At 52.2% G+C, this 24,575-nt stretch overlaps 1 protein-coding gene and 1 long non-coding RNA gene across 2 annotated transcripts; one reads left to right on the plus strand and one right to left on the minus strand.

Moving 5' to 3' along the window:
- Window positions 1–391: 391 nt before the first annotated feature.
- LOC130457550 (uncharacterized) lies at window positions 392–4,346 on the minus strand. Its single transcript, XR_008916856.1, has 3 exons — window positions 3,919–4,346; window positions 1,591–1,649; window positions 392–835 (listed from the first exon to the last, which is right to left on the minus strand). It is a non-coding gene; the product is annotated as an uncharacterized LOC130457550 (long non-coding RNA).
- On the plus strand, window positions 4,308–23,102 carry GUSB (glucuronidase beta). The gene is made up of 12 exons (XM_001363053.4): window positions 4,308–4,682; window positions 7,533–7,718; window positions 10,328–10,509; window positions 10,638–10,780; window positions 12,127–12,314; window positions 13,394–13,546; window positions 14,651–14,829; window positions 15,030–15,176; window positions 16,483–16,567; window positions 18,383–18,559; window positions 20,544–20,679; window positions 22,579–23,102. Exons 1-12 carry the CDS (start codon window positions 4,482–4,484, stop codon window positions 22,752–22,754), a joined length of 1,953 nt encoding a protein of 650 aa, XP_001363090.2. The 5' UTR covers window positions 4,308–4,481; the 3' UTR covers window positions 22,755–23,102.
- The last annotated feature ends 1,473 nt before the right edge of the window (window positions 23,103–24,575 follow it).

A 24,575-nucleotide genomic window follows, 5' to 3' on the forward strand; every position in this document is an offset into this window, starting at 1 on the left:
CAGTGTCTTCCCTCTGGGGAACGACAACATAAAGCTTGCTTTGTATATATTTGTTTGCCTGTCAATTCTTCCATTAGATTCTAAGCTCCTTGAGGACAGGAACTGTCTTTTGCTTCATCACCATGCTATACTTAACACTTCAAGTCCCTCAACTATCTCCCCAAAGGCTTCCTTAATAGAAGGTTCAGAACTTTGCTGGTAACTCTCCATTTTCTACTCAAGGCTCTGGGCTCCATTCCACGGAACATCATGCCACTGTACTAGTTACCACTTGGTACCCCACTCCCCAACCCTTTTTAGCTTCCTTTTGTGAATTGTCTTCTGTAAGATTAAAATTAATATCCTATAATGCCACGTATTATATTTTATAATATTTATTAATAATCACTTGAAATAGAAGAAATAAAAGGGCAAAAGTAAAAACCTTGAGTAAAGTTTTCCCACCCGAGTTCATGGGGAAAAAAAAGAGGCATAGTCACACACAAACTTTATCTCCAAAATGTAAGAACATAATGTGAGACTGAAAGTGGGATGCTGGGAATTGAAGTTCTGGGGAGCAGATTCTAATTATAAACTTCCCCATTAGACCGTAAGCTCCTTGAGGGAAAGAACTGTCTTTCTTTTTCTTGTTTGTATTTCCAGAGTTTGGAGGTGTCTAGGACAAAGTAAGTCCTTAAAAAAAGTTTCTTGAATTGATGAGTCAACCAAGTCAAATATGACAGAGATCAAAAAAAGCATGAGAGTTGAGGAAATACCAACAGATTGGGCAATTAAAAGATTGTTGGCAACTATGGAGAGAGAGCAGTTTCTCTTGAGTGAGTGATCAGAAGCCAGTCTGCAAAAGATTTTAGAAAAGAGAGAGGAAAAACAGAATTAGTATATCTAGCTTTTACTAGGAGTTGTAAGAAGGAGAGATAAGACAGTGGTCATGTCACAAAAGCGGCAACTAAGTGGTGCAGTGGATAGAGCACTGGGCCTGGAGTCAGGAAGATCTATGTTCAAACTGTGATAAAGGATAAAAGGTTTGCAAAAACTTAGAGATGCAAACCTCAGAAAATGATTGACAGGAGCATGTGACTAAGGGTCACATGGGAGCCTGAGCCTTGGGATCTGGGAAAATTCTATGACCAATGGTGCTTCATCTCAGAGTCTGCTCTCCTGGAAGGACCTAAGGCTTTAAGAGGTTTTCTCCTGTGACCAACAGAGGAAAGGGGTTTTCTGGATCTGGCTGCTGGCAGCATCAGTGGGAAGATCTCTGGACCTACGTGGACATCTACCAACTTAAGATCCTGACCCTATTTGATTGGTCTCCTGGTGTGAAACTTGGATATTGGGAAGTTAATGCTTAGTTTAATTAGATAGTTTAGTTAGTTATAGATATTAGCTTTTAAGATAAATATAGGTATAGTTTAATCCTAAAACCTTGTTCCTTCCTACCCTTCCCAACCAATAAATTTGATTTTATTTAAATGTTCCTTCTTCTTCTTTCCTCACCCCAAATCCCAACAAAACAAAACTCAGCCTCAGACACTTATTAAAGTATATGACACAGGGCAAATCACTTAGTCCTGTTTGTCTCAGTTTCCTCACCTGTAAAATGAGCTGCAGGTGGAAATGGCAAACCACTCTAGTATCTCTGCCAAGAACACCTGGGGGTTAGGAAGGGTCAAACACAATTGAACATTGAACAATAACAACAACTATAATTTACTTTAATATGTAATTGTCTATTGTTTAAAGATATAAATTATACCTTGAAAATAATTTGTGAGATAGATTAAGAGAGTCACGGAATATTAACCGTCTTGGGCACACAGTGCACCACCCATAATTGGCTGAATAAATATTTGTTGAACATTCGCCAACAAATGGGAGTCTCAATTCACTTTGTGGTTGAATTCTCTACTCCAGACATCCTGCCTCAAATTTCTCTTTTCTCCAATCTATCCTTCACATTGTTTCCCTGTTCAAGAAATTTCCATGGTCCCTTTTGTCTCTAGAATCAAATACATTAGTAATACCTTTAATACCCTGGCCCCTTCCTAGGTTCATATTTCTATTACGGAACTCAATGGTTTGTTCCATCTGATCTTGCTTTTCCTAACACATGGCCTTGCATTTTATGTCTCCAGATAGTCGGAACACAAGCATGTATTAATGCCTACTATGTGCTTTTGTGGAGGAGATCTCACATATTTGGGATACATTCCCCTCCCACCTCTGCCTCTTGGTATTTGTTTTCCTTTAGTTCTCAAGTAAGCTCCATCTTCTAAAAAATAATAAGAATTGTTATGTAACACATTTACGTAATGATAAGGGGTGGCAAAGATCAAAGCTCTCCCTTTCCTTATATAACCCTAGTCTTTATCTGCACTGTGACCCCTCAATTCTCTCCCAGCCCATCTCCCATGCACTCCTCCTGTTCCCATCTTGACTCCCTGATGAACCAATTCAACTTCACCCAGTTCTCCTCCCACAAATCCCTCAGCTTCAGATCACTCCCACCATTCACCACATTTCAGTCCTACATAGAATGAAGATGGAGGAATCATATGGGCACTCTGACTGGGTCCTCGCTGCTGCCTGGCAGTCCTGCTATGCCTCCCCTATCAACTGACCCTCCCACTCTCCACAGAGGTTCTTCTAAACCTCCTGATCCTTTTTTTTTTTTAATAACCCTTACTTTCTGTCTTAGAACTAATATTGGTTTTAAGGCAGAAGAGTGGGAAGGGCTAGGCAATGAGGGTTAAGTGACTTGCCCAGGGTCACACAGCTAGGAACTCCTCATTCCTTTTCAAACCTCCCAGGGTTCTCCCTTCTCCAGCTCACTCCACTGAGTCTTGTATTTTAGAGGAAAAAACCAAGGCCATTCGCTGTGAACTCTCTCTTCCTTCTTCCTTATCTCCTGTCACTCAGATGCCTCCTCCTTCACAAGGTCTCTCACAAGTGATGAGGTTGGCTTTAATCCTTACCAAGGTTGACCCCTCTGCCTCTCAACTCCCCCCCCCCCATTCATCCTGTCTCCTCTATCAGGCTTCCCTCTGTCATCCCCTCTGTTTCTCCTTTCAATCTCTTCCTGGCTCGTTCTTTACTGCCCACAAACATGCCGATGGGTCTCCTATGCTGAGCCCCCCACCCTAACCTCCACCTTTCCATGGCTGCCATCTTTTGCCTTTTGTAGGGTGCCTCCACGTCCTCTCTTTCCCTCTTTCTTCAGAACCCCTGAGAGTCAGCCTGCTGACCTCCTCCGCTGCCAATGCCAATGGCCTTTTCTCCATCCTGATTCTCCTCTACCCGGGCCAGTGTCGATGGGATCTGGAGCCTCGTCGGCGCTCTCTTGGGCTTTCAGGGCTCCACTCTTTCCTGGATCTCCACCTCTCTGTCTCCCTTATCAGATCCTCCTCCAGACCAAGCCTTCTAGCCACAGGTGTCCCTTTCCGGACCCTTCTTCTCCCTGGGGACTACAACCCCTCCATCTCATCAGGGCCACGGACTTAATTACCAGCTCTCCGTTGCTGATTCTCAGAACTGCCTACCCGACTGCAATCTCCCATCTGCCACTCTTTCGGCTATCACCAGCGGGATATTTAGCCGGCCTGCTCACCCAGCAATGCCTCAGGCTCCCAAGCTAGGGATCCTCCTGGATTCACTCAAGCCCCACTCTCGATGACACTCCCTTCCCTCCTCTAACAGAGCCGCTCTCTTGGGGCAGATTCTCATCTCCTCCCCAGGTGTCTCGCCGGCTCAGTCACTAAAGCGATTTCCCCCATCTCAGGTCCCGTCTTGCTAGCCCAGCCAGTAAACTCTAATGGCCCCCCATCGCCCCGGGGCAATGCAGCCCTTCACTACCCAGCGCTCCTGCCCGGACCGCCTTCCGATGCCTCTCCCCAATTTCTGCTCTCAGATCCAGGGACTGACCTCCCAGCTGCTCCACCAAGACCCTCGACTCTCTAGCTCCCGGCATTCTCTCTGGCTCTCCTCCGGCCTCGAAGGCTCTGCCTCCCGACCTCCCTGGTTCTGTTAGGGCCCAGCTGAAATCCCGGCTCCCCCAGGAATTCCAGCCTTCCCGCTGGTCGCTATTTCCTCTTTCCAGCTGGCGCCTCCACTGAGACCAGGCACTGTGTCCCCGGGGCCGGGGGACATGCCAGGGACGGACTCGTTCATGGAGGGACCCACACTGCCAAGGCCGGGAGGAGGTGCTCCTCCGTTATAGGCAGGGTCTGCGGAGCCCGTCTTGGCCAGTTCAGGCCCTGTGAGTCTGGCTCTGCGGCCGCTGCCCCCTCTAGTGGCCAGAGGAGGCATCTCCCGGAGGCCAGCTCTCCCTGGGCCAGACGGCTGCCCTTAACCAAGATGGCCCGCCAGCGGTCCACGTGACCCTCCTCGCCCTCCCGCCGTGGCTCCTCCTCCTCCTCCCCAAGCAAATAAGGAGGACGGACTTGGGGCTGAATGTGGGAGCGGGAGCCTGCGGAGTCTTGGAAGTCATGGCTTGTTGGCTCTGGGTGGCATGGGTAGCGGCACTCGGCAGCCGGGCACTGGTCCTGGCGGGAGGGATGCTCTACCCCCAGGAGACCCCGAGCCGGGAGCGCAAGGACCTCAGCGGCCTCTGGGACTTCCGAGCTGACTTCTCTGAGGACAGGAACCAGGGCTTTCGGGAGCGGTGGTACCAGAGCCCTCTGCGGGAGGTGACTCCCTCTCCTGACGCCTGGGCACCGGCGGCCGGAGCGCGGAGGGGGGAGGGGGAGCCGAGCTCTCTGGGGAGCGGGGCTGGCAGGCACCTGGGATGCCGGGGAAGGGAGGGGGAGCTTCTCTGCCACTCCTGGGAGATGCCAGCCCTAGGGAAGCAGGAAGTCCTGTGGCTATTGAGATCCTAAGGGCCCGGGCTCTCTCCACGCCATGCTGGACAGTAGATAGACCAGCTAGAGCCTCCAGCGCCAGAGGGTCCTAAGCGCCCCCCCTTTGCCTTGGTTTGGCCAGATTTTATTTCCTTCCAAATCTGAGCGCTTGGCATGGCTCTGAATGTGGAGTCCCAGAGTTTGAGTTCGAATCTTGCCATCTGAATGAACCTAGTTTTCTCCTCTGGCAAATGAGGGAGTTGAGCTAGATGGCAGTGGAAGTGCCTTTCATCTCCACATTATGATTCTGTGATCTTTGATCCACTAGGTTTCCCAGAGAAGCTCCTATCAGATGTTTCCAACAAGCTTAGACAATCTAGAGACGCCTGCGCACAGTGGGAAGGGCCCCACTCCCTGGGTTGGCATTTGGCATGGAGCCGCTGGGCCCTGCTTTCCAGAAACTGCATGCCCATTGCTGACTTTCCGTCCTCTCCAGGGTCGGCCCCTTTTCTGGCTCCCACCCCAGCTTCCTGTAAAAAGCCCCCCATGCTCTATAGGTGGGATACCACCAAAGGAGACCTTGCCCGGGATCCAGGACTTCTGCTTCCAACTGGGCCACTGCTTCCTTGGTCTCCCTTTTCTTCTCTTTAAAATGGACTTGGTTATCTCTAGGAGCCTTGGAGAGATGAATCATGAGAGCAGGGTCTGTAGGGGAGGCAGATGGCAGAGAAGGAAGGAAGGAAGAAAGAGGAAGTGAGAGGAGGAAGAGAGCATGAGAGGGGTAGAAACAAAGATGAGATGGGAGTGAAGGAGGCTGAGGAACCCAGAAAAAAGTCAAGAGACTGCCCTTTGGACTCCCAGGAGCCCGGCATCCTTTCCCCCAAGATGGGAGGCAGAGCATGGAATTTCCACAGAGAGCCTTAGAATGTCAGAGCCAGGATGTGCCTTAGAGGCCACCTTAGCCATCTCACAGAGGAGGAAACTGAGGCCCAGATCAGAAGCAGAGTTTGCTCTTCTGGCATTTTACAGGGGAGGAGGGGAAGCCCAGAGCACTTGCCAAGGACTGCCCAGGTTTTACCTCCAGGACCTTCCCTAGGATGGTACTTTTTAGCACACTCACTGGCTCCAGTGAGGCTTTTCCTTCCACTTGTCCTTGATGACGAAGAGAGGAAGGAGGGGATGGTGTGTGCTGGAGGAGAGGAAGTCTTCCTTCCTGACTCAGTCCTATTTACTGCTCGTTATTTCCAGAGACCAGCTTTGAGAGTTGCAGTAGAAAACCCCATCTGCTCTGTAACCCCCCCTCTCTCGGACAGGGAGGCCAGTCGGTCATGTGACAAGGAAATCAATTTTGAGGTTTACAGTCAGTCAGTAAACATTCCATGATATCATTGGTCCGATTCCAACCAGAAGACAACATGAAAGGCCTACTGTGTGCCAGGAAGCCATTAGCCAGAGAAGTACAGAATATTGGACCTAGAAGGACTTTTGATATTTTCTCCTTCCAATTTCTCCTAATAAAAGAGGAAGCTGAAGTCCAAAATTCTAGGCATAGGACTAGGCACAGAGTGCCTGAAACAAGTCCAAGACTCTTCTGGGTGGCTGATTCATGCCTGTAAGGCAGTCTGGGGTTTTTTGTCTTCTTAACCTTCTGTCTTAGTATCGGTTCTAGAAGAGTGGCAAGGGCTAGGCAAGTGATACTCACGAGAGCGTTATTATGGGCCCACAGAAGTGTACACAGCCAATAATGTGGGGCAGAATTCTAATCCTGATCTTCCTGGCTCCAAACCCAGTGCTCGGTCCATTGCAGGAACCTTTCTGGCATGTAACTGGGCCAAGAAAATGTCTTTGGCCTCCGCCTTAGTTTCAGCAGTGGAGCTACCCGCCTCCCCTCGGGGCTGCCTTCCATGGCCTGGTTCTCTTCTGTTACTACCTCAGGGCAAGCCCCAGCTTGCTCCCCCGAGCCTGGCTGCCTTGATTTCCTTCCCAGACTGGCCAGCTGAGCTGGGATCCCAGCATCCTAAAGGGCCCATCTGCATCTGCATCTGGGGTGCCTTATCTCAATTGGCCCCTCCTGAACCTTTTCCCCAGGCTGTAAGCTCTAGGTTCATGGAAAGACCCTTAGGGGGGACAGATAGAAATCTAGCCTCAGGACTGGGGTCAGATCTCCCAGATAGATTACCCTGTAAAACAGAGGGCTGGAAGGGAGCTTAGAGATCCTCTAGCCCTGGGGTTTTAACCTGAGGTTCTGGGAACTTTTTTTATTTAAATCCATACCTTCCCTCTTGGAATCAAGACTGTGCCATGTGGCAAGGGCTAGGCAATGGTGGTTAAGGGACCAGCTCAGTGTCACTCAAGTAGAAAGTGTCTGTGGTCAAATTCGAACCCAGGACCTTCCATCCCTGGGTGTGGCTCCATGAACTTTAAAAAAATATCTTTTTGAAAGCTATATTTCAATACAGTTGGTTACAGTTTTATTTTATGCATTTAAAACTCAGATTCTGAGCAGCTGTTCTGCGAGTCTCCCCAAACTGCTGCCCAAAAGTTCAGAACCTTTATTGAGAGAGTCCCCAAGGTAGCAAAATAGAGGATTTGAACCCAGATCTTTTGACATTAATCCAGGAGGCCTTTTGAGTCTCGGGCTACTCCTCCTGGACAAAGAGAGTCATCAGAATCTCTTTCTTCCTCTCTGCCTCCCACCAGACGGGCCCTGTCCTGGATATGCCAGTCCCTGCCAGCTTTAACGACGTGGGCCAGGATGCCAAACTTCAGAACTTCATCGGCTGGGTGTGGTATGAGCGGCAAGTGATGGTGCCTCAGAGCTGGGCCCGGGACCCGGGCACCAGAGTGATGCTAAGAATTGGCAGCGCCCACTACTATGCGATTGTGGTCAGTACCAGGGGTGGGGGCAGGGGAATGAGGGCTATGTGAGGGAGCACTGAATGCCAGGACAGCTGGCCACAGCGGTGATGGTACCAGCTGTGCGTGCGTGTCCGTCCTACTCCTGGCACCTACTAGCCGAGGGACTCTAAGCAAGTCTCTCCATTGCAAGGCTTCCAAGGCAGAGGTTTCTAATGCTGCCCAGGGGCAAGAGTGGGAAGGGCACCGGGTTTGGCTTTCACTCCCAGGTCTTGTCTTTTTTTTAACTACCTCAGAGCCTCAGAGCACTCCCGTCTAGCTGCCCAGGGGCCCACCCTGGCCTCCCTGGGCGAATCCCTCACACCGGAATCCTGCCGCTCCCCAGGACCTGCTCTGAGCTCAGGGTCTCCCCTCGCCTAGGCCTCCCCCCAGACCCACCTTCCCCTTAAAGAGTCGTTGAATGTAAGAAACTCTGGAAAGTCACGCTGGGCAGGAGAATCTTTGGGGAGCCCTTAAATTCCTGAAGGGGTGAGTTACTGTGTCCTAGAGAGAGAGATAAGAGGGGATGGATAGATAGATAGATGGATGGATAGATGGATGGACGGACGGGCAGACAGACAGATAGATAGATGGATAGATAGATGATAGATAGATGGATGGATGGATAGATGGATAAAAGGATGGATAGAAGGATGGGTAGATGGATAGATAGATGGTGGATGGATGGATGGATAGACAGACAGATACATAGATAGACAGATAGATGGGTAGGTAGTAGATGGATAAATGGATGGATAGACAGATAGATAGACGGATAGATGGATGGATAGACAAATAGATAGATAGATAGGTAGATAGATGGATAGATGGATGGACGGACGGGCAGACAGACAGATAGATGGATAGATAGATAGATGGATAGATAGATGATAGATAGATGGATGGATGGATAGATAAATGGATAGATAGATGATAGATAGATGGATGGATGGATAGATAGATGATAGATAGATGGATGGATAGATGGATAGATAGACAGATAGATGGATGGATGGATAGATAGATGATAGATGGATGGATGGATAGATGATAGATGGATGGATGGACGGATGGGCAGACAGACAGATGGATAGAGAGATGATAGAGGGATGGATGGATAGATAGATGGATGGATAGATAGATGGATAGATAAATGATAGATGGATGGATGAATAGATGGATAGATAGAAGGATGGGTAGATGGATAGATAGATAGATGGTGGATGGATGGATGGATAGACGGATAGATAGATGATAGATGGATGGATGGATAGCTGGATGGATGGATAGATGGATAGATAGATGATAGATGGATGGACAGACGGGCAGATAGACAGATGATAGATGGATGGATGGATGGATGGACGGATGGATAGATGATAGAAGGATGGATAGAAGGATGGGTAGATGGATAGATAGATAGATGGTGGATGGATGGATGGATGGATAGATGAATGGATAGACAGACAGATACATAGATAGACAGATAGATGGGTAGGTAGTGGATGGATAAATGGATGGATAGACAGATAGATAGACGGATAGATGGATGGATAGACAAATAGATAGACAGACAGATAGATAGATGGATAGATGGATGGACATACAGATAAATAGATGGGTCAATGAATAGATGGATGGATGGACAGACAGACAAACAGACAGATGGATGGATAGACAGACAGATGGATGGATAGATAGATGGATAGACAGATAAATAGATGGATCAATGGATAGATGGACAGACAGACAGATAGATAGACGAATAGATGGATCAATGGATAGATGGATGGATGGATAGATAGATAGATGAATAGATGGATGGACAGAGCGAGATAGAGAGAAAGATGGATAGATGGATGGACAGACAACAGACAGGATAGATACATAAATAGCTTCTATTTTTACATCTCTTTAATTTTCAAATATGTCCCTCCTTTTCTCCCATCCTGGGAGTTGTCCCTTGTAAGAAAGGATCTGGGAGCAGCTGGGTGGCTGAGTGGATGGAGAGCCATACTTTGGTTTAGATCAGGCCTCAGACACTTCTGTCTGCCTCAGTTTCCTTTTCTATTAAATGAGCTTGAGAAGGAAATGTAAGCCATCTCTGCCAAAAAAAAGCAAAACCCTGGTTTCTGTTTTGGAATTTTGGTTTTATAAGTTTACTCCTTACAAAAATGAACACTCTGGAAATATGCTTTGCGTGGCAGCACGCGTATAATCCAGATCGAATTGCCTGCCGCACTGGGAGGGGGAAGGGAGGGAGATAAGTTTGATCCCATAACTTGGGAAAACGTGGAAATGTGTTATTCCATGTAATTGGTAATGATATAAGAAAAGAAAAGCCAGCCCCCGAGAGGGCACAAAGAGGGGAGCCCGCCTGAGCAGCGCGTCCTCCCTCGGGGTGCCTCGGGGTCCCTGAGCCTCCCCGCGCTGCCCTGACCAGGACGGAAATGTTCCTGTCCCGCCGCTTCGCCCCTCTTCGGTCGGTGTGGTTATGGCCGCCAGACGGGCCTGTGCGTGCCCAGAGCGGGACCCCCTGCGTCCAGGCCCCTCCCGTGTCCTTGCCCCGCTCAGCCTCTCCCCTCCCCGGTTGCTTGCAGTGGGTGAATGGGGTCCACGTGGCCGAGCACGAGGGCGGCCACCTCCCCTTCGAGGCGGACATCAGCAGGCTGCTGCGATCCGATGCCGGGGAGCCGTGTCGGGTCACCGTCGCCATCAACAACACGCTGACCCCCCACACGCTGCCTCCAGGCCAGATCGAGTACAAGACCGACCGACTGCGGTAAGCGGGGCCGCCTGGTCCGGGGACTCGCCCGAGGGACGTAGGCAGCCAACCCGCGGGGAGGGCGGGCGCCCGGGGCCGGCTGGGAGGCCCCTCCTGAGAGCTGCTCTGCGCGTCCCCTCGAGCAGGTACCCCAAGAACTACTTCATTCAGCTGACCCACTTCGACTTCTTCAACTACGCCGGGCTGCACCGTCCCGTCTTCCTCTACACCACGCCGGCCTCCTACATCGAGGACATCAGCGTCACCCCCGAGGTGGCCCAGAGCACGGGTGAGGGGGCGGGGGGGCTCGTCTGGCGCCCCCGCACGGCCCGCTTCGGGGCTTACTGACAAGCATCCAGGGACGGTTTCCTTCTCCGGCTCGTGGGGCGGAGCGACTCGCCCGGGCTCCCCCGCTAAGACGGTCCGAGGCCTCCCGGGCCCCCCCGAGACGGTCCGAGGCCGCCCAGGCTCCCCGAGACGGTCCGAGGCCGCCCGGGCCCCCCCGAGACAGTCCGAGGCCGCCCGGGCCCCCCCGAGACGGTCCGAGGCCGCCCGGGCCCCCCCGCTAAGACGGTCCGAGGCCTCCCGGGCCCCCCCGCTAAGACGGTCCGAGGCCTCCCGGGCCCCCCCGAGACGGTCCGAGGCCGCCCAGGCTCCCCGAGACGGTCCGAGGCCGCCCGGGCCCCCCCGAGACGGTCCGAGGCCGCCCGGGCCCCCCCGAGACGGTCCGAGGCCGCCCGGGCCCCCCCGCTAAGACGGTCCGAGGCCGCCCGGGCCCCCCCGCTAAGACGGTCCGAGGCCGCCCGGGCCCCCCCGCTAAGACGGTCCGAGGCCGCCCGGGCCCCCCCCGCTAAGACGGTCCGAGGCCGCCCGGGCCCCCCCGCTAAGACGGTCCGAGGCCGCCCGGGCCCCCCCGCTAAGACGGTCCGAGGCCGCCCGGGCCCCCCCGCTAAGACGGTCCGAGGCCGCCCGGGCCCCCCCGCTAAGACGGTCCGAGGCCGCCCGGGCCCCCCCGCTAAGACGGTCCGAGGCCGCCCGGGCCCCCCCGCTAAGACGGTCCGAGGCCGCCCGGGCCCCCCCGCTAAGACGGTCCGAGGCCGCCCGGGCCCCCCCGCTAAGACGGTCCGAGGCCGCCCGGGCCCCCCCGCTAAGACGGTCCGAGGCCGCCCGGGCCCCCCCCGCTAAGACGGTCCGAGGCCGCCCGGGCCCCCCCGCTAAGACGGTCCGAGGCCGCCCGGGCCCCCCCGCTAAGACGGTCCGAGGCCGCCCGGGCCCCCCCGCTAAGACGGTCCGAGGCCGCCCGGGCCCCCCCGCTAAGACGGTCCGAGGCCGCCCGGGCCCCCCCGCTAAGACGGTCCGAGGCCGCCCGGGCTCCCCCGCTAAGACGGTCCGAGGCCGCCCGGGCCCCCCCGAGACGGTCCGAGGCCGCCCGGGCTCCCCCGCTAAGACGGTCCGAGGCCGCCCGGGCTCCCCCGCTAAGACGGTCCGAGGCCGCCCGGGCTCCCCTGCTAAGGTCCGAGGCCAGAGGCAGACCCGGAAAGGCGTCTTGCTTTGTCTGCTGGCGGCCCGGGCGTCGGGGCCGTCACCCCCCCTCCGAGGCTGACAGGACTCCATCTGCGTCTCCGCCTCCTCCAGGGCTGGTGAACTACGAGATCGTCGTCCACGGCAGCGAGAACTTCGAGCTGGACGTCCTCCTCTGGGACAAGGAGGGGAGAGCCGTGGCCAAGGGCACGGGGGCCCGGGGCCAGCTGCAAGTGCCCGACGCCCAGCTCTGGTGGCCCTACCTGATGCACGAGCAGCCCGCCTACCTGTACTCCCTGGAGGTGAGGAGGCCAGTCTGAGGCCCGGGAAGAGGCTCCCTAGAGAAGGGAGGCCCTCAGGGAGGCCTTCTGGCCAACAACCCCCAGCCTAGACGGGTCACGGAAGACATGTGACAGCGATGGCCCCCCCACACGCACGCATACACGCACATACACATGCACACACGCACATGCACACATGCACATACACGCATGCATGCACACACACTCTCACGCACACACACGCATCTCTCATGCCAAAATCTAAGAAATTCGGCATATTCCTACCCCAGGGGAGGAAACTGAAGACAGGCAGGTTAGTCACCAGATGATCCTTTCGGAGGCAGAGGTTGTCTAGACCAGCTTCTTTATTTAAGTTTTTATTTTATTTCCTACTTCATTTTTTATTTTTTATTTCATAGTTATTTTATTTAAAACATGTTAAACCTTTACCTTCCGTCTTAGAATTGATTGTATATTGTTCCCATTGTATATTGGTTCCAAGGCAGAAAAGCAGGAAGGGCTGGGCAGTGGGGGTTTAGTGACTTGCCCAGGGTCACCCAGCTGGGAAGTGTCTGAGGCCAGATTTGAACCCAGGACCTTCCATCTCTGGGTCTGGCTCCCCATCCACCGAGCTACCCAGCTGCCCCGCCACCAGTAACATTTTCATCTGGTTCTGGAGGTTCTAGCGAGGGCCTCTGGGACTCGCGTTTAACCCTGTTGCTGGGGTGCATGTCCAACCCCTTCATTTGATGGTTGAGAAAACTGAGGCTAAAGCCTAAGTGACTCGTCCACGGTTACCCAGCCAGCAAATATCAGAGCCAGAATTTGAACCCGGGTCTCTCCTGACTCGACATCCATCCAGCTTCTCAGCAGGCCATGCTGCCTGTCTCCCTCCTTTGCCCTTGGGCACCGCGTGCCCAAGATGGCGCCAGGATCAGAGCAGGGGAAGAGCACGGTTGTCTGATTCCTTTGCATCTGGCCTGGGAGGCCCACCAAAGCCTGGCCTTTGGGGCCCAGGGCCGGGGCTGGGCCTCCTTGTAGTGGGCGACGCTGCCCGGGGGGGCCCGCTGACCCTCGTGTCCTGTGCTTGGGGATGGCAGGTGACTCTGGTGGTCCAGACGGGAGCCGGGACCGTGTCCGACGTCTACACCCTCCCCGTGGGCATCCGCACCGTGACGGTCACGCACAACCAGTTCCTCATCAACGGGAAACCCTTCTATTTCCACGGGGTCAACAAGCACGAGGACTCGGACGTAAGCGCCGGCTCCGGGCCAGGCGGGGGGTCAGTCTGGCAGCAGAGCCATCTGTCTGTCCCCCGGGCTGTGGCCCACCCACCCGACACACCCAGGCCCTGCCCCCGCGGGGCTTCCCTTCTCCTGTCAGGCGGACCCCAGAGAGGAAGGGGCAAAGGAGACGTCGGCCCGGGATCCGAGGCGGAAGGAAAGCCTTCGCCAAGAGGGCGGGCAGAGAGGAGGGTGCCTCCGAGGCCCAGGGCGGGTGGGAGCCAGCCGGCGGAGGGCCTTGAGCCAGGCTGAGGACGTGAGGGACAGGTCAGAGCTGTGCCCCGTCCTCTCTCCACTCCCTGTGACCTCATCAGCTCTGGAGGGGCAGCCCGGTGGCCCGAGGGCTCGGCCTGGCCGTGGAGGATCTGGGCTCAGCTGTGGCCTCGGATACGTCCTCGCGGTGTGACGAGCCCTGCACCAGCTGCCAAGCCCTTACGGCCCTCCTATCCTAGATGCGATCCCAAGCCAGGAAGGACGCGTTTGGGGGATGAGCATCGCCCTGCAGATGACTCTCCCCTCTCCAAGCCTTCCTCCGTAGAGCTGAGCCTCGCCCCGTCACTCCCTCTGCCGCCGCGCTCTCCGCCACCCAGCTCCACGCCGCGTTCCCGACTCGGCCTGCCTGACTTCCCCTCACGTAGTCAAGGGCCTTCCCCCTTCTTTGTGTGTTCAGAGCTTAGCCCGGTGCCTGGCACGCAGTGGGGACGGAATGAAGGCTGCCCGTCTCATTGCTTTAGGGAGAGCCTTTGGGGAGTGGTGTGGAGGGACGGATGAGAGGCCGGGAGCCCAATTAGGAGGCTGGGAGAAGAGCCCAGAGAGAGCCCTGGGAGCAAGCGCGAAGCCCGGAGCGCATGCCGTGGGGGGCCACAGCGCAGCCAGGACCATCCATGCTGAGCAGATGTGCAGGGAGGCCAGTGTCTGGGACGAGCTGAGGTCGGGGGACATCTGGGAGAGCACAGAAGGCTCCACGTCCTCCCACCTCCGTGGAAAAGGAAGACGAGGGCCGTTTCCTTAACTTCCCCACCACGTCCCCTTCCCGGAAAGGACGTAGACTTCTCCCACCCTTTTCGTCCCTAGATCCGCGGGAAAGGGTTCGACTGGGCGCTACTGGTCAAGGATTTCAACCTGCTCCGATGGCTGGGGGCAAACTCCTTCCGGACGAGCCACTACCCCTACGCCGAGGAGGTGATGCAGCTGTGTGACCGCTACGGGATCGTGGTCATCGACGAGGCGCCCGGCGTGGGGATTGTGCAGTGGTGAGTCTCTCCCGAGCTACTCGGCCCAGCGGCAGCCTCTGCTCCCTCCCAGCCCTGGCACCTGAGACGAGTCCCTTATTTAACCTCCCTGGGTCTGCTTCCTCATCTGTAAAGTGAATTGAGGTCCTTGCGTTCTGCATCTGTGATCCAAGGATAAGAGTAAGGCCGATGCGGACGTCTCTCTCTTCTTCTGCCCCCAGGGAGAGCTTTGGGAATATCTCTCTGAATCACCATCTAGAGGTGATGGAGGAGCTAGTCCAGAGGGACAAGAACCACCCATCAGTGGTCATGTGGTCTGTGGCCAATGAGCCCGCTTCCTGGCTGCCACCTGCTGCCTACTATTTCAAGTGAGTACCAAGACGCCGTGGTTAAGTCAGGATCACAGATTCCAAGGGCAAAGGGCCTCCCAAGGTAACTGGTCTAACTCATTTCACAGAGGGAAATGACGAGGGGCCCCCAGAGGTCATCAAGTTGTCCTCTCATTTGGGAGAAAAGGAAACTGATCCAAAGAGGGGAAGGGACTGGCCTTGGACTTGCAGGATTTGAACCCAGGCTGTAGCTCCAGAGCCAGAACTCTTCCCACTTGATCACACTGCCTCTCAAGGGCCTCTGCTTGTTTTTATTCCTTGTTACAAAGGTGGACTTATGGGGTAAGAAAGGGATGTATTTGGAAAATAAATATGATGGAAAAACAAAAGCTATCAATAAAAATAAAATGAAGGAGGGAAGAGAGGAAGGAGGGAAGGAAGGGAGGGAGGTAGGAAGAGAGGAAGGAGGGAAGGAAGGGAGGGAGGTAGGAAGAGAGGAAGGAGGGAAGGAAGGGAGGGAGGTAGGAAGGAAGGAAGGCAGACAGGCAAGCAGGCAGGCAGGCATCACCTTATGCAAAAATGCAGGGGGATGGACCAGAGGCTCCCTAAAAACTCCTAGGCCAGACACTACATGATCAGCAAAGAGACACAGGAGACTGAAGGCCAGTCAGAGGAAGGAGGGAGGTGGTTGTTGGCCCAAGGGGAGCAGGAGCAGCTCCCTTTGTCAGAACTGCTGATCAAAGTCCACTGATTAGGCTCTATCTATGAGGACCAAGCAGCATCAAGCAGAGAATAATACCAAATCAGAGGAATTTTGAAAAATTCCAAATTTGATTTTTCCTAGAACCTAGCCAACCCTGGGACCACTTTTCTCTTTTGGCTCACCTCCATAAGCCATGCTTCCACTCTAAGAAATCAGAACATCCTCTTTTTTCCCCTCCCCAACCAACACATGCACTAGAACAGTGATGGCAAACCTCAGTGTTTTAGACTGAGTGCCCAAACTGCCTCATGCCGCATGGGAGCCCCTCACATTACCCCAGACAGGGGAGGAAGGAAGTGCTCCCATTGGGCTGCTGGGCAGAGGGGCAGGTAATGTGAGAAATGGCATCATGTGGGCATGGAGAGAAAAAAGGGAGCAGCCCCCTCCAGCATGCGTGCCATAGGCTCGCCAACACAGCACTAGAATCTGTTCCAGGAGGAAGGTCTTTGCCTACTCCTGGAAGCAAAGGAGGGGAACAAAGGAGCAAGGACTGTTGACTCACCCTCAAAAAGGCATATAGGGGAGCAGTGACCCATAGCCCTTCCCCTTTCTGATGGGCCATGTGTATTCTGCTATATATAGGACCCTGATTGCCCACACCAAAGCTCTGGACCCCACCCGACCTGTGACCTTTGTATCTAACTCCAGGCCTGAAGCAGATAATGGGGTAAGTGCTGGGATGTCTTCATTTTTTTCTGCTTCTTGCTCCTCTTTGCTTGGTGGCATGGGCTAAAATCCAACTGCCAGCCTGGACATGTCAGCTCATTGACACCCCACCCAATTGAAGTCTAAGGAACAGCTCTGGTTCTTCCATTGTGGTGGGCTTATTCTCCAATTAGCCCATGGTTTAGAGTGGATCCAAATGACCAGGACTCAAACTGGGCACTGGGAGACCTAGCCTAGTCCAAGGCCACCCAGTTCCTATGCTGAGCCCATTCATAGAATGTTTGGCTGAAAGGGACAAACCACCTGGCCTGTCCCTGCATTTTAAGAGGAAGCAGACAGTGAGTTGCCAGTCACACAACTGGCCAGTGACGGAGCCACAACTTGATGTCTTGCTTCTTGCCTAAAAGTCCACCAGTATTTCCTGCTCGCTCACTGCAGCTACCTACCCATAAAAGCAGGGTGGGGAAGATGGTCCCTCATTGATCCTGCGTTTGGTGTTGTCGAGTCATTTTTTTCAGTCCTGTCTGACTCTGTGATCCTATCTGGGGTTCTCTTGACAATGATATTGGACTGGATCGCCATTTGCTTCTTCCACCCTGCATACAAGCCAGCCTTTCTGGAGAAGGGGATAGAAACCTCCCTCCTGTACGGTGTCGCCCCCTGAAAGGTCACTCAAGTTAGGAGGAGGTCAGACAGCAGAAGTCACGCCCGTTGCCAAGTCCTCGTTTTGTGTATCTCTCTAAGGAGAAAGTCGTTTGTCCATTTCTCGTGCCTACGTATGGCCCAGAGTGCAGAGTCGAAGGGACCACAGAGACGTGCTCTGTTGAGAATGCACCGAAAATGCCCGATTCCGTGTCTCGCTCCTTCTCAGGCCCTTCCTAGTCAAACATTCTCATGAAGAGGGTAGCCTGGTTCCAAGCTGGCCCTCCTAACGTCGCCTGATTCCAAAGGCACTTGGGCTTCAGCGCTAGTAGCCCCCCCAAACACCTCGGGCTCCCCTAAACCCTTCCCACCACCTTGCCACGAGAAGTCAGGGAAGAACCGCAATCGTTTGGAGCAAACATCACGTCGGGACAAATAGGGTCAGAGAGGATTTTTATTACAAAGAGATGACACTGGATGGTCACCCATCAAGCGTTCCTCCTCAGGACACCATTTCCGCTTGGTTTTTCCCTCCTGCCCATCTCCCCAGGGTTCCCCCCTTCCGTTCACAAGTGCATCAGACTCCCAGCTCAGAAACCTTACCAAGCTCCAACGTGGAACACTATCCCCAGAGAAAGGTGGGCTGCCTTGTTGGCATTCCCTGGAGAAAATCCTGCCGGTGAAACTGGGCCTGAACACCTCCTAAATCCTGCCACTGCTCCTCCTGGCCTGACCCTCCCCAAGGTCAAGGATGGCTCGATGGCCAGCCCAAGGGGGAAGAACGAGTGAGGTTAATTTTAGCCCTTCATTGATATTTGCTACCCACTCGGGCAGGTCTTTCGGAGTAGAATTTGGGAAGGAAAACTACTTGGCTCAAGTCACCTGGCCAAACTGCCCATCTTCTGTGTGGAGGGGTGGATTTAGCGCTAAAGGAACTCTGAACCCACCTCACACTTTGTGGGTTTGAAAGCAATGACCTTTCTTGTTTTGCTCTTTAAAGACTGGGTCTCCCCGCTGGAGGCTGATTGTCTGAGGCACCTTGGCCTGCCCAGTCCAACTCTGACCTCCTTGCCTCGACAGGCCTGCCAGCTCCCTCCTCAGCCTCCTTGGGAGCTGAGGCTCCGGGCGCACCCCAACGCCCCAGCTACAAGTGAGCTTTCACAATCTCTTGTAGGCTCCATACGTGGATGTGATCTGTATAAACAGTTATTACTCCTGGTACCACGATTCCGGGCACCTTGAAGTGATTCAGCTGCAGGTCAGCACTACATTTGAGAACTGGAATCAGTTATACCAGAAGCCGATTATCCAAAGTGAGTACGGAGCAGACACCATCCCTGGGTTTCACCAGGTGAGTCAGTGGCAGTCTTGGGGGGGAAGCCCTCCTGGGCTCCTTCTTTGTATCGGGGCGAGGGCTCGTCGCCAACTTTCCTTCTCTCCAGTGAGCGCTGTCGTGTCCCAACCCCAGCACGAGGTGGCCTCTTCTGTCGAGTCTCTTATGATGACAGTTGTTGGGGTCCAGCCCACGATTCTCCTCCTTCTCTCCCTCAAAGACCCTACCCAAAGGTCAGGGAATTCCTCCTTTGGCTACAATGATGGCATCCCTGCAGTTCTCCCTCTGAACACCCTTAGGATTGATAACTGAGAAGAGATTCCCTTCTTTTCAAGCTAGCATCCCTACACCGAGAGACAGGCAGACCCTATTTCCGATGGGGATTTTTAAAAATACCTCCAGTGTTCATATGGACCACGTCTAACACCTCCCATTTATCCAGCCCTGTAAACACGTGATGGTGATGCACCAAGGTACCCATCCCTGTGACCATGTGGCCCCCAAATAGCAGTGTTCCAGGAACTAAAGCCTACAATTTTCCCTCGTGGCAGAGGAGGGAGTGTGGGTCTCAACCTTTTTAGTCATGGACCCCTTCTCAGAATGTTTTAAAATGCCTAATTACATGGTATTACAGAAGAAACCAAAGATTAGCGTAAAGATGTAATTCTTGTCCCATCTAAGTTCTCCGAGTTCCCCCAAAATCTTGGCACTCTTGGATCTCAGATGAAGAATTCTCTATTCTCCACAGGCTCTTTTGGCTTTTGCTTAGCATCTCGTTTTCCATCTGCCCTTTGGGGGGATGAGGGAAGGGAAGAAATGATGTAGAAAATAGGGTTCTCTAAAATTTCTTCCTCTAAACTCGGACCCATTTTGCTGCCTTACCACACATAATTCCATTGAATAATCCAGTTAGATTTTGTTTCTGAGATTAGGCCACTGGCCCAACCTATGCTTTTTGTTTATTGTCTTGAGAACTCCCAGGCACAGAAACTCCCTCTGCCAATACAGGTTTGCAGCTTTTGTCATTTGGGGGGCTAGAGAATTGTCTAGACATGTCTAGATATATGGGCAGAGGGGTAGCAGACAGTCAACACTGTTGGCTGCCAGGAAGCCAAGTTAGTTAGGATCTTGGCATTCCAGCATTTCTCTTAGCAAATGCATCTGGCTCCCTCACCATCAGGACCTAAGAGGTTATAATAGTTCTGGGAAACCCCAACAATCTCCTGAAAACCATCCATAGTCATGGTTGAGCAAGTTGTTTTATGGAGGACCACCACCTTCCCTGGTCTGCTTGCAGACAGCTGCTCTTCACCCATTGACAGCAGTCACATATTTCCAGGAAATACCCTGGCAACCAACACCCTAGAGCAGTAATGGCGAACCTTTTAGAGACCAAGTGCCCAAACTGCAACCCTCATGCAGCATGTGACACCCTCCCTCTTACCCCAAATGGGAGGAAGAGCTCCTACTGGGCAGCTGGGCAGAGGGAGCAGGTGATGAGAGAAATGTGCTCAGGGGTGTGAAGGAGAGAGCAGCTCCGTCCAGCAGGCTCTGGCATGTGGGCCATAGATTCTCCAAAGTGGCCCTAGAGGAACCATTGCTGGGGTTAACTTGCCCATACTTCTTAAAGTCGGTCAATTCATGGCAGACAGGCAGTCTGAAGTCCAGACTTTCTCAGTTTGTCAAGTGGTGATGGATGCCTTGAATTCTGACACAAACACTAGTTGGGTACATTTGGACATTCTTCCTGCTTTCACATATACCTTCTGAGCAGAACCAGAAAACTGAATGGAGCCTTAGGGGTGAGGCCCATGGAGAGAGGGATGGCCCAGCATCCAAAGGAATGCCTCTGCACCCCAGATCCTGGTGGCCAGCCTGGCCAAGGCTGAAGCCTCGCCACTGATGCAGCCCCACCAACTTTCACACATACTGAGAGGCCTTGCCAGCTCTCTCCAATAACCTCCACGTTCTTCCTTCCTCTCTCTCTGGTTCCACTATTTAGGACCCTCCTAAAATGTTTAGTGAAGAATACCAGAAAGTAGTGCTGCAGCAGTATCATTTGGCTCTGGACCAAAAACGCAAGGACTACGTGATTGGAGAGCTCATTTGGAATTTCGCCGACTTCATGACGGACCAGTGTAAGTGGCCCTGCCTGGCTTTTGTGACCTCTGCCTTTCCTTAGCACAGGGTGCTGACAAGTCATGGGAGGGGACGATGACCCATTTGACTGCAAGAAGTTGCTAGGAAGAGCTGGGAATCGGAGACACTTTCTCTGTAACTGGGACTGTAAACCTTTAACTAAGCTCAAACCCATTTAAGGGTAGAAAAAGCAAGTATTAGTCACAGTCCGTCATTCAGTGACACTAATGTGAGTCATTACTAAATTCAGCTGTCATTTAACATACTTTTTAGAACACACCCATCGTCCCAACGCTTTAACAATGAAACCAAATTCAGAAGCCAACACATCCCGCTGACTTTCCCCCCTTTTTTGGTGGGAAGCAGATATGGCGTGGGAGAAATGAGTCAGAGGTTACCTGGAATAGCATCCTTTCTACTACAAGCTCCAGTTCGGGGTTTTGGGGGGACTTGGGGGGGGGGGGGGGCTATAATCTTTTATTTTAGAAAATCTCTCAACTGTGAGAGTAGAAACACAGAAGACTGCTTGATCACATGGGTCGAGGGGGATATGGTTGGGGATGGAGACTCTAAATGATCACCCTGGTGCAAATATCAATAATATGGAAATAGATCTTGATCAATGACTCAAGTAAAACCCAGTGGCATTGCACATCGGCAACAGAAGGGGAGGGAAAGAGCATGAATCATGGAACCATGGGAATATAATTTTTCAAATCAAAAAAGAAAAAGAAAATCTCTACCAATGTAACATAGTATGGAAACCCCCTCTTCCTAGCGCATATCCTGTTCTGCCTGGGGAGGGAGAGCTAAGTGCTTGCCAAGGGTTACACGGCCAGTCAAAGGCAGGCTTTGAACCTAGATGTTGCCTTGGCTGACTATACACTAGAACACACTCCTCTCCTCTAAGATACACCAGTGTTCAACACTGCATGGAAAATAGGCAGTGCAGGGGCAGTTAGGTAGCACAGGAGATGGAGAACAGGATTCAGGAGCATTTGGGTTCGAATCTGACACCCAAGTGACAACCCCAAATGCTTAGTCTTTATTGCTCTTATGTCTTGGAATACTATGAGTTTGGAAAAATATATCAGTCCATTCCCCAAAGCTTAACGGAAGGGCTAGTCACGTGTTTGACAAAGATGTGTTTTCAAAGAAATGTCTTCTTTTCAGCTGAATAGACCCTGTTCAAAACAAAGAGAACGGAGTATGTACCCATGACTATATCCGCATGTTTTTCCCTAGCAAGGGTATAAAATTGGAGTTTTGGTTAAATATTCTGGGAAAGTCACTCCTACTTGCCAATTCCTTGGATATTTCTAGCTCGGATATTCTATGATCTATCACAGAGTAGACAAAGCACATTTTAAATATTCAAGCTCAGCTAAGAGAGGAAGGGGAGATGAAGGAAGGATACAAAACGGCCAGGAGAACAGAGAGGGAAAAGATAGAAAAGGATCCCAGCTTAAGTAGCTTCTGGATCAATCATTAGTCCCCGGCCTTTTGATGGAGAGCAGCCGCTTTTCAATGAATTGATTCTCAAGCTGATGCTCACAGTCTCACATCTGAGTAGTGCCAGTTTACTCCGTTCACAACAAAAATCCTGAGGGTGGTGCATGGAGCAGTGCCCCCTGGGAGATCGGAAGTTTCTGCCCAAGGGACCAGATTAGAATGTGCTACTCTTGTGCTGATTTGGGGGCCCTCACATAACTAGGCCTACAGTTGATCTCAACACGACCTAACTTGGTAGACTTCTTAGGCATTGCATGTCTAGACCCTTTTCTAAGCTTGAAAGGGTCCCTACCCCATTCAGTTCTAAGTCTGGTGGCTCCCCGCGTACGAAACAACGGGGAATCAACTAAAAGCACTTCACTCTGCTCTTTCTGCCTTGTTTTCAGCCGTAATGAGAGTAATGGGGAACAAGAAGGGAATCTTCACCCGGCAGCGACAACCCAAAGGTTCAGCATTCCTTCTGAGAGAAAGATACTGGAGAATTGCCAACGAAACCAGGCACCCTCATTTAGCCATGGTTACACAGTGTGTGGAAAACCAGCTTTTTTATTCCTTGAACTAAGGATAAGGACGGTTTCCATGGATCAGGGGAAGAAACCTCCCAAGAAGTATGTGTGATGGCTGCTTGATTTACCCGGGAGGACGGGATAGAGGAGCTGCAGAGCTTTGGGGAAGGTTCTGCAAAATGAGATACTGTCAAATGTGAAACGAGACCTTTTTCCAGCAGAAGAATGCAAGTTGTAAGAATTGGCTATCCCTAAGCCGGAGGACCGACATGAAAAAATATGCCTGAAAAGAATTGGAAACTATTTGGACAGATGAATGTGCCTTGTGTCCCTCGTTCAATCAGCCTCTTTAAATCTGGGTGTTTTCATGACTACACAATAAATCATATTACAGTGGTTACAAAGTTGTATGCTTTCCCAACAATAGCCCTGTACTAACAAGCACAGTCTAGTTCCTTAACACAGAGGTAGTGCCTTTTCTTCCACCCTGGACAGCACCAGAGCAGCCAGGATGAAGTGAGAATCAAAGTAACACAGGAGACAATGGCTTCATGAGGACTAACACCCCCAAACATATATAAGAACTATTTTTTTTTTAAGAACCCTGACCTTCCACCTTAGAATGAATACTGTGTATTGGTTCTAAGGCAGAAGAGTAGTAAGGGCTAGGCAGTGGGGGTTAAGTGACTTGCCCAGGGTCACACAGCTAGGATGTGTCTGAGGCCAGATTTGAACCCAGGACCTCCTATCTCTGGGCCTGGTTCTCAATCCACTGAGCTACCCAGCTGCCCCTCCAAATGTATAATGTGAAGGGGAACACTGATTTCACATTGTAGTTAATGAGGCCCCAGCCTCCTTACTAGAATTACTCAGCAGTAAAAGCCGCCCGTTCTGTCCCTCTTGAAGGCCAGTAACAGAAGAGTGTTGAATTAGAATCACTCTTCCTCGCAACAACTACAGGAGGTGATTATTATCTTCTTTTTACAGATTAGGGAAAATGAGGATTGGAAAGGGGATTCTCCACAGTTATAAGACCATAGATTTAGAGCTGGAAGTCCAGAGCCCAACATTTCAGATGAAGAAACAGACCCAGACAGGATAAGTGTCCTGCCTAAAGTCACAAAGCTAGCAAGGGTCTAAGGTAAGTCGTGAACTCACATCTTCCCAATGGTGGGCTCCACACCATCCTTCCCTTCCACCTGCCTTTTGATTCCTGGACGCCTCTTCACTGGCCTCCTTTAGTACACAGAAGCCTCTATGGTCATCACCAGCACTGCTCTATTTAGTGATTGGGAGGAAGATCAGAAGATGAGCCTAAGGCTTCAGTCTGTATCCAGGATGACTGACTCGCTCATGTAGAATAATCTGCTGGATGGGGGCTACTTGCCCCAACTCCAGTCTTTAAGGAGACACGGCAAGAGGCCTCAGTCTGCTCATCTATACACTGAGGGGCTCTGACTAGATGAAGGATGGGCCTCGCTTCCCCCAGATCGTCAAAAAGACAGTGAAGTAACATTCAGAACGAAAAGTGACATGGCGAATGAAGCCAGTCTTCCTGGATACCCACTTAGCCTTGCTTTCCAGCTCTTACCAAAGCAGTGACCTATTTACTCTGCTGTCTAGCCCTTCTAAACAAAGCGCCCTGCCCCCATCAAATCAGCCCCATTCAAATGGCACTTAATTGGTCCCCTAGTGAACCATCCATTTCTTCTGTCAACGGTGACATAATGGCTTTAAGATTCTCAAAGAGCATCAACACGGACAAGGTCACACATAAAACCATTAGCCTACAAGAGCCACATCAAAAATGACTCCACTTACAACGGATATGATGAATGTTTTATAAATTAAGAAGTTGGCCCATTTCATTGGACCTG

The sequence above is a fragment of the Monodelphis domestica genome, chromosome 2 (assembly GCF_027887165.1).
Source record: "Monodelphis domestica isolate mMonDom1 chromosome 2, mMonDom1.pri, whole genome shotgun sequence".
In the NCBI taxonomy this organism is placed as follows: domain Eukaryota; kingdom Metazoa; phylum Chordata; class Mammalia; order Didelphimorphia; family Didelphidae; genus Monodelphis; species Monodelphis domestica.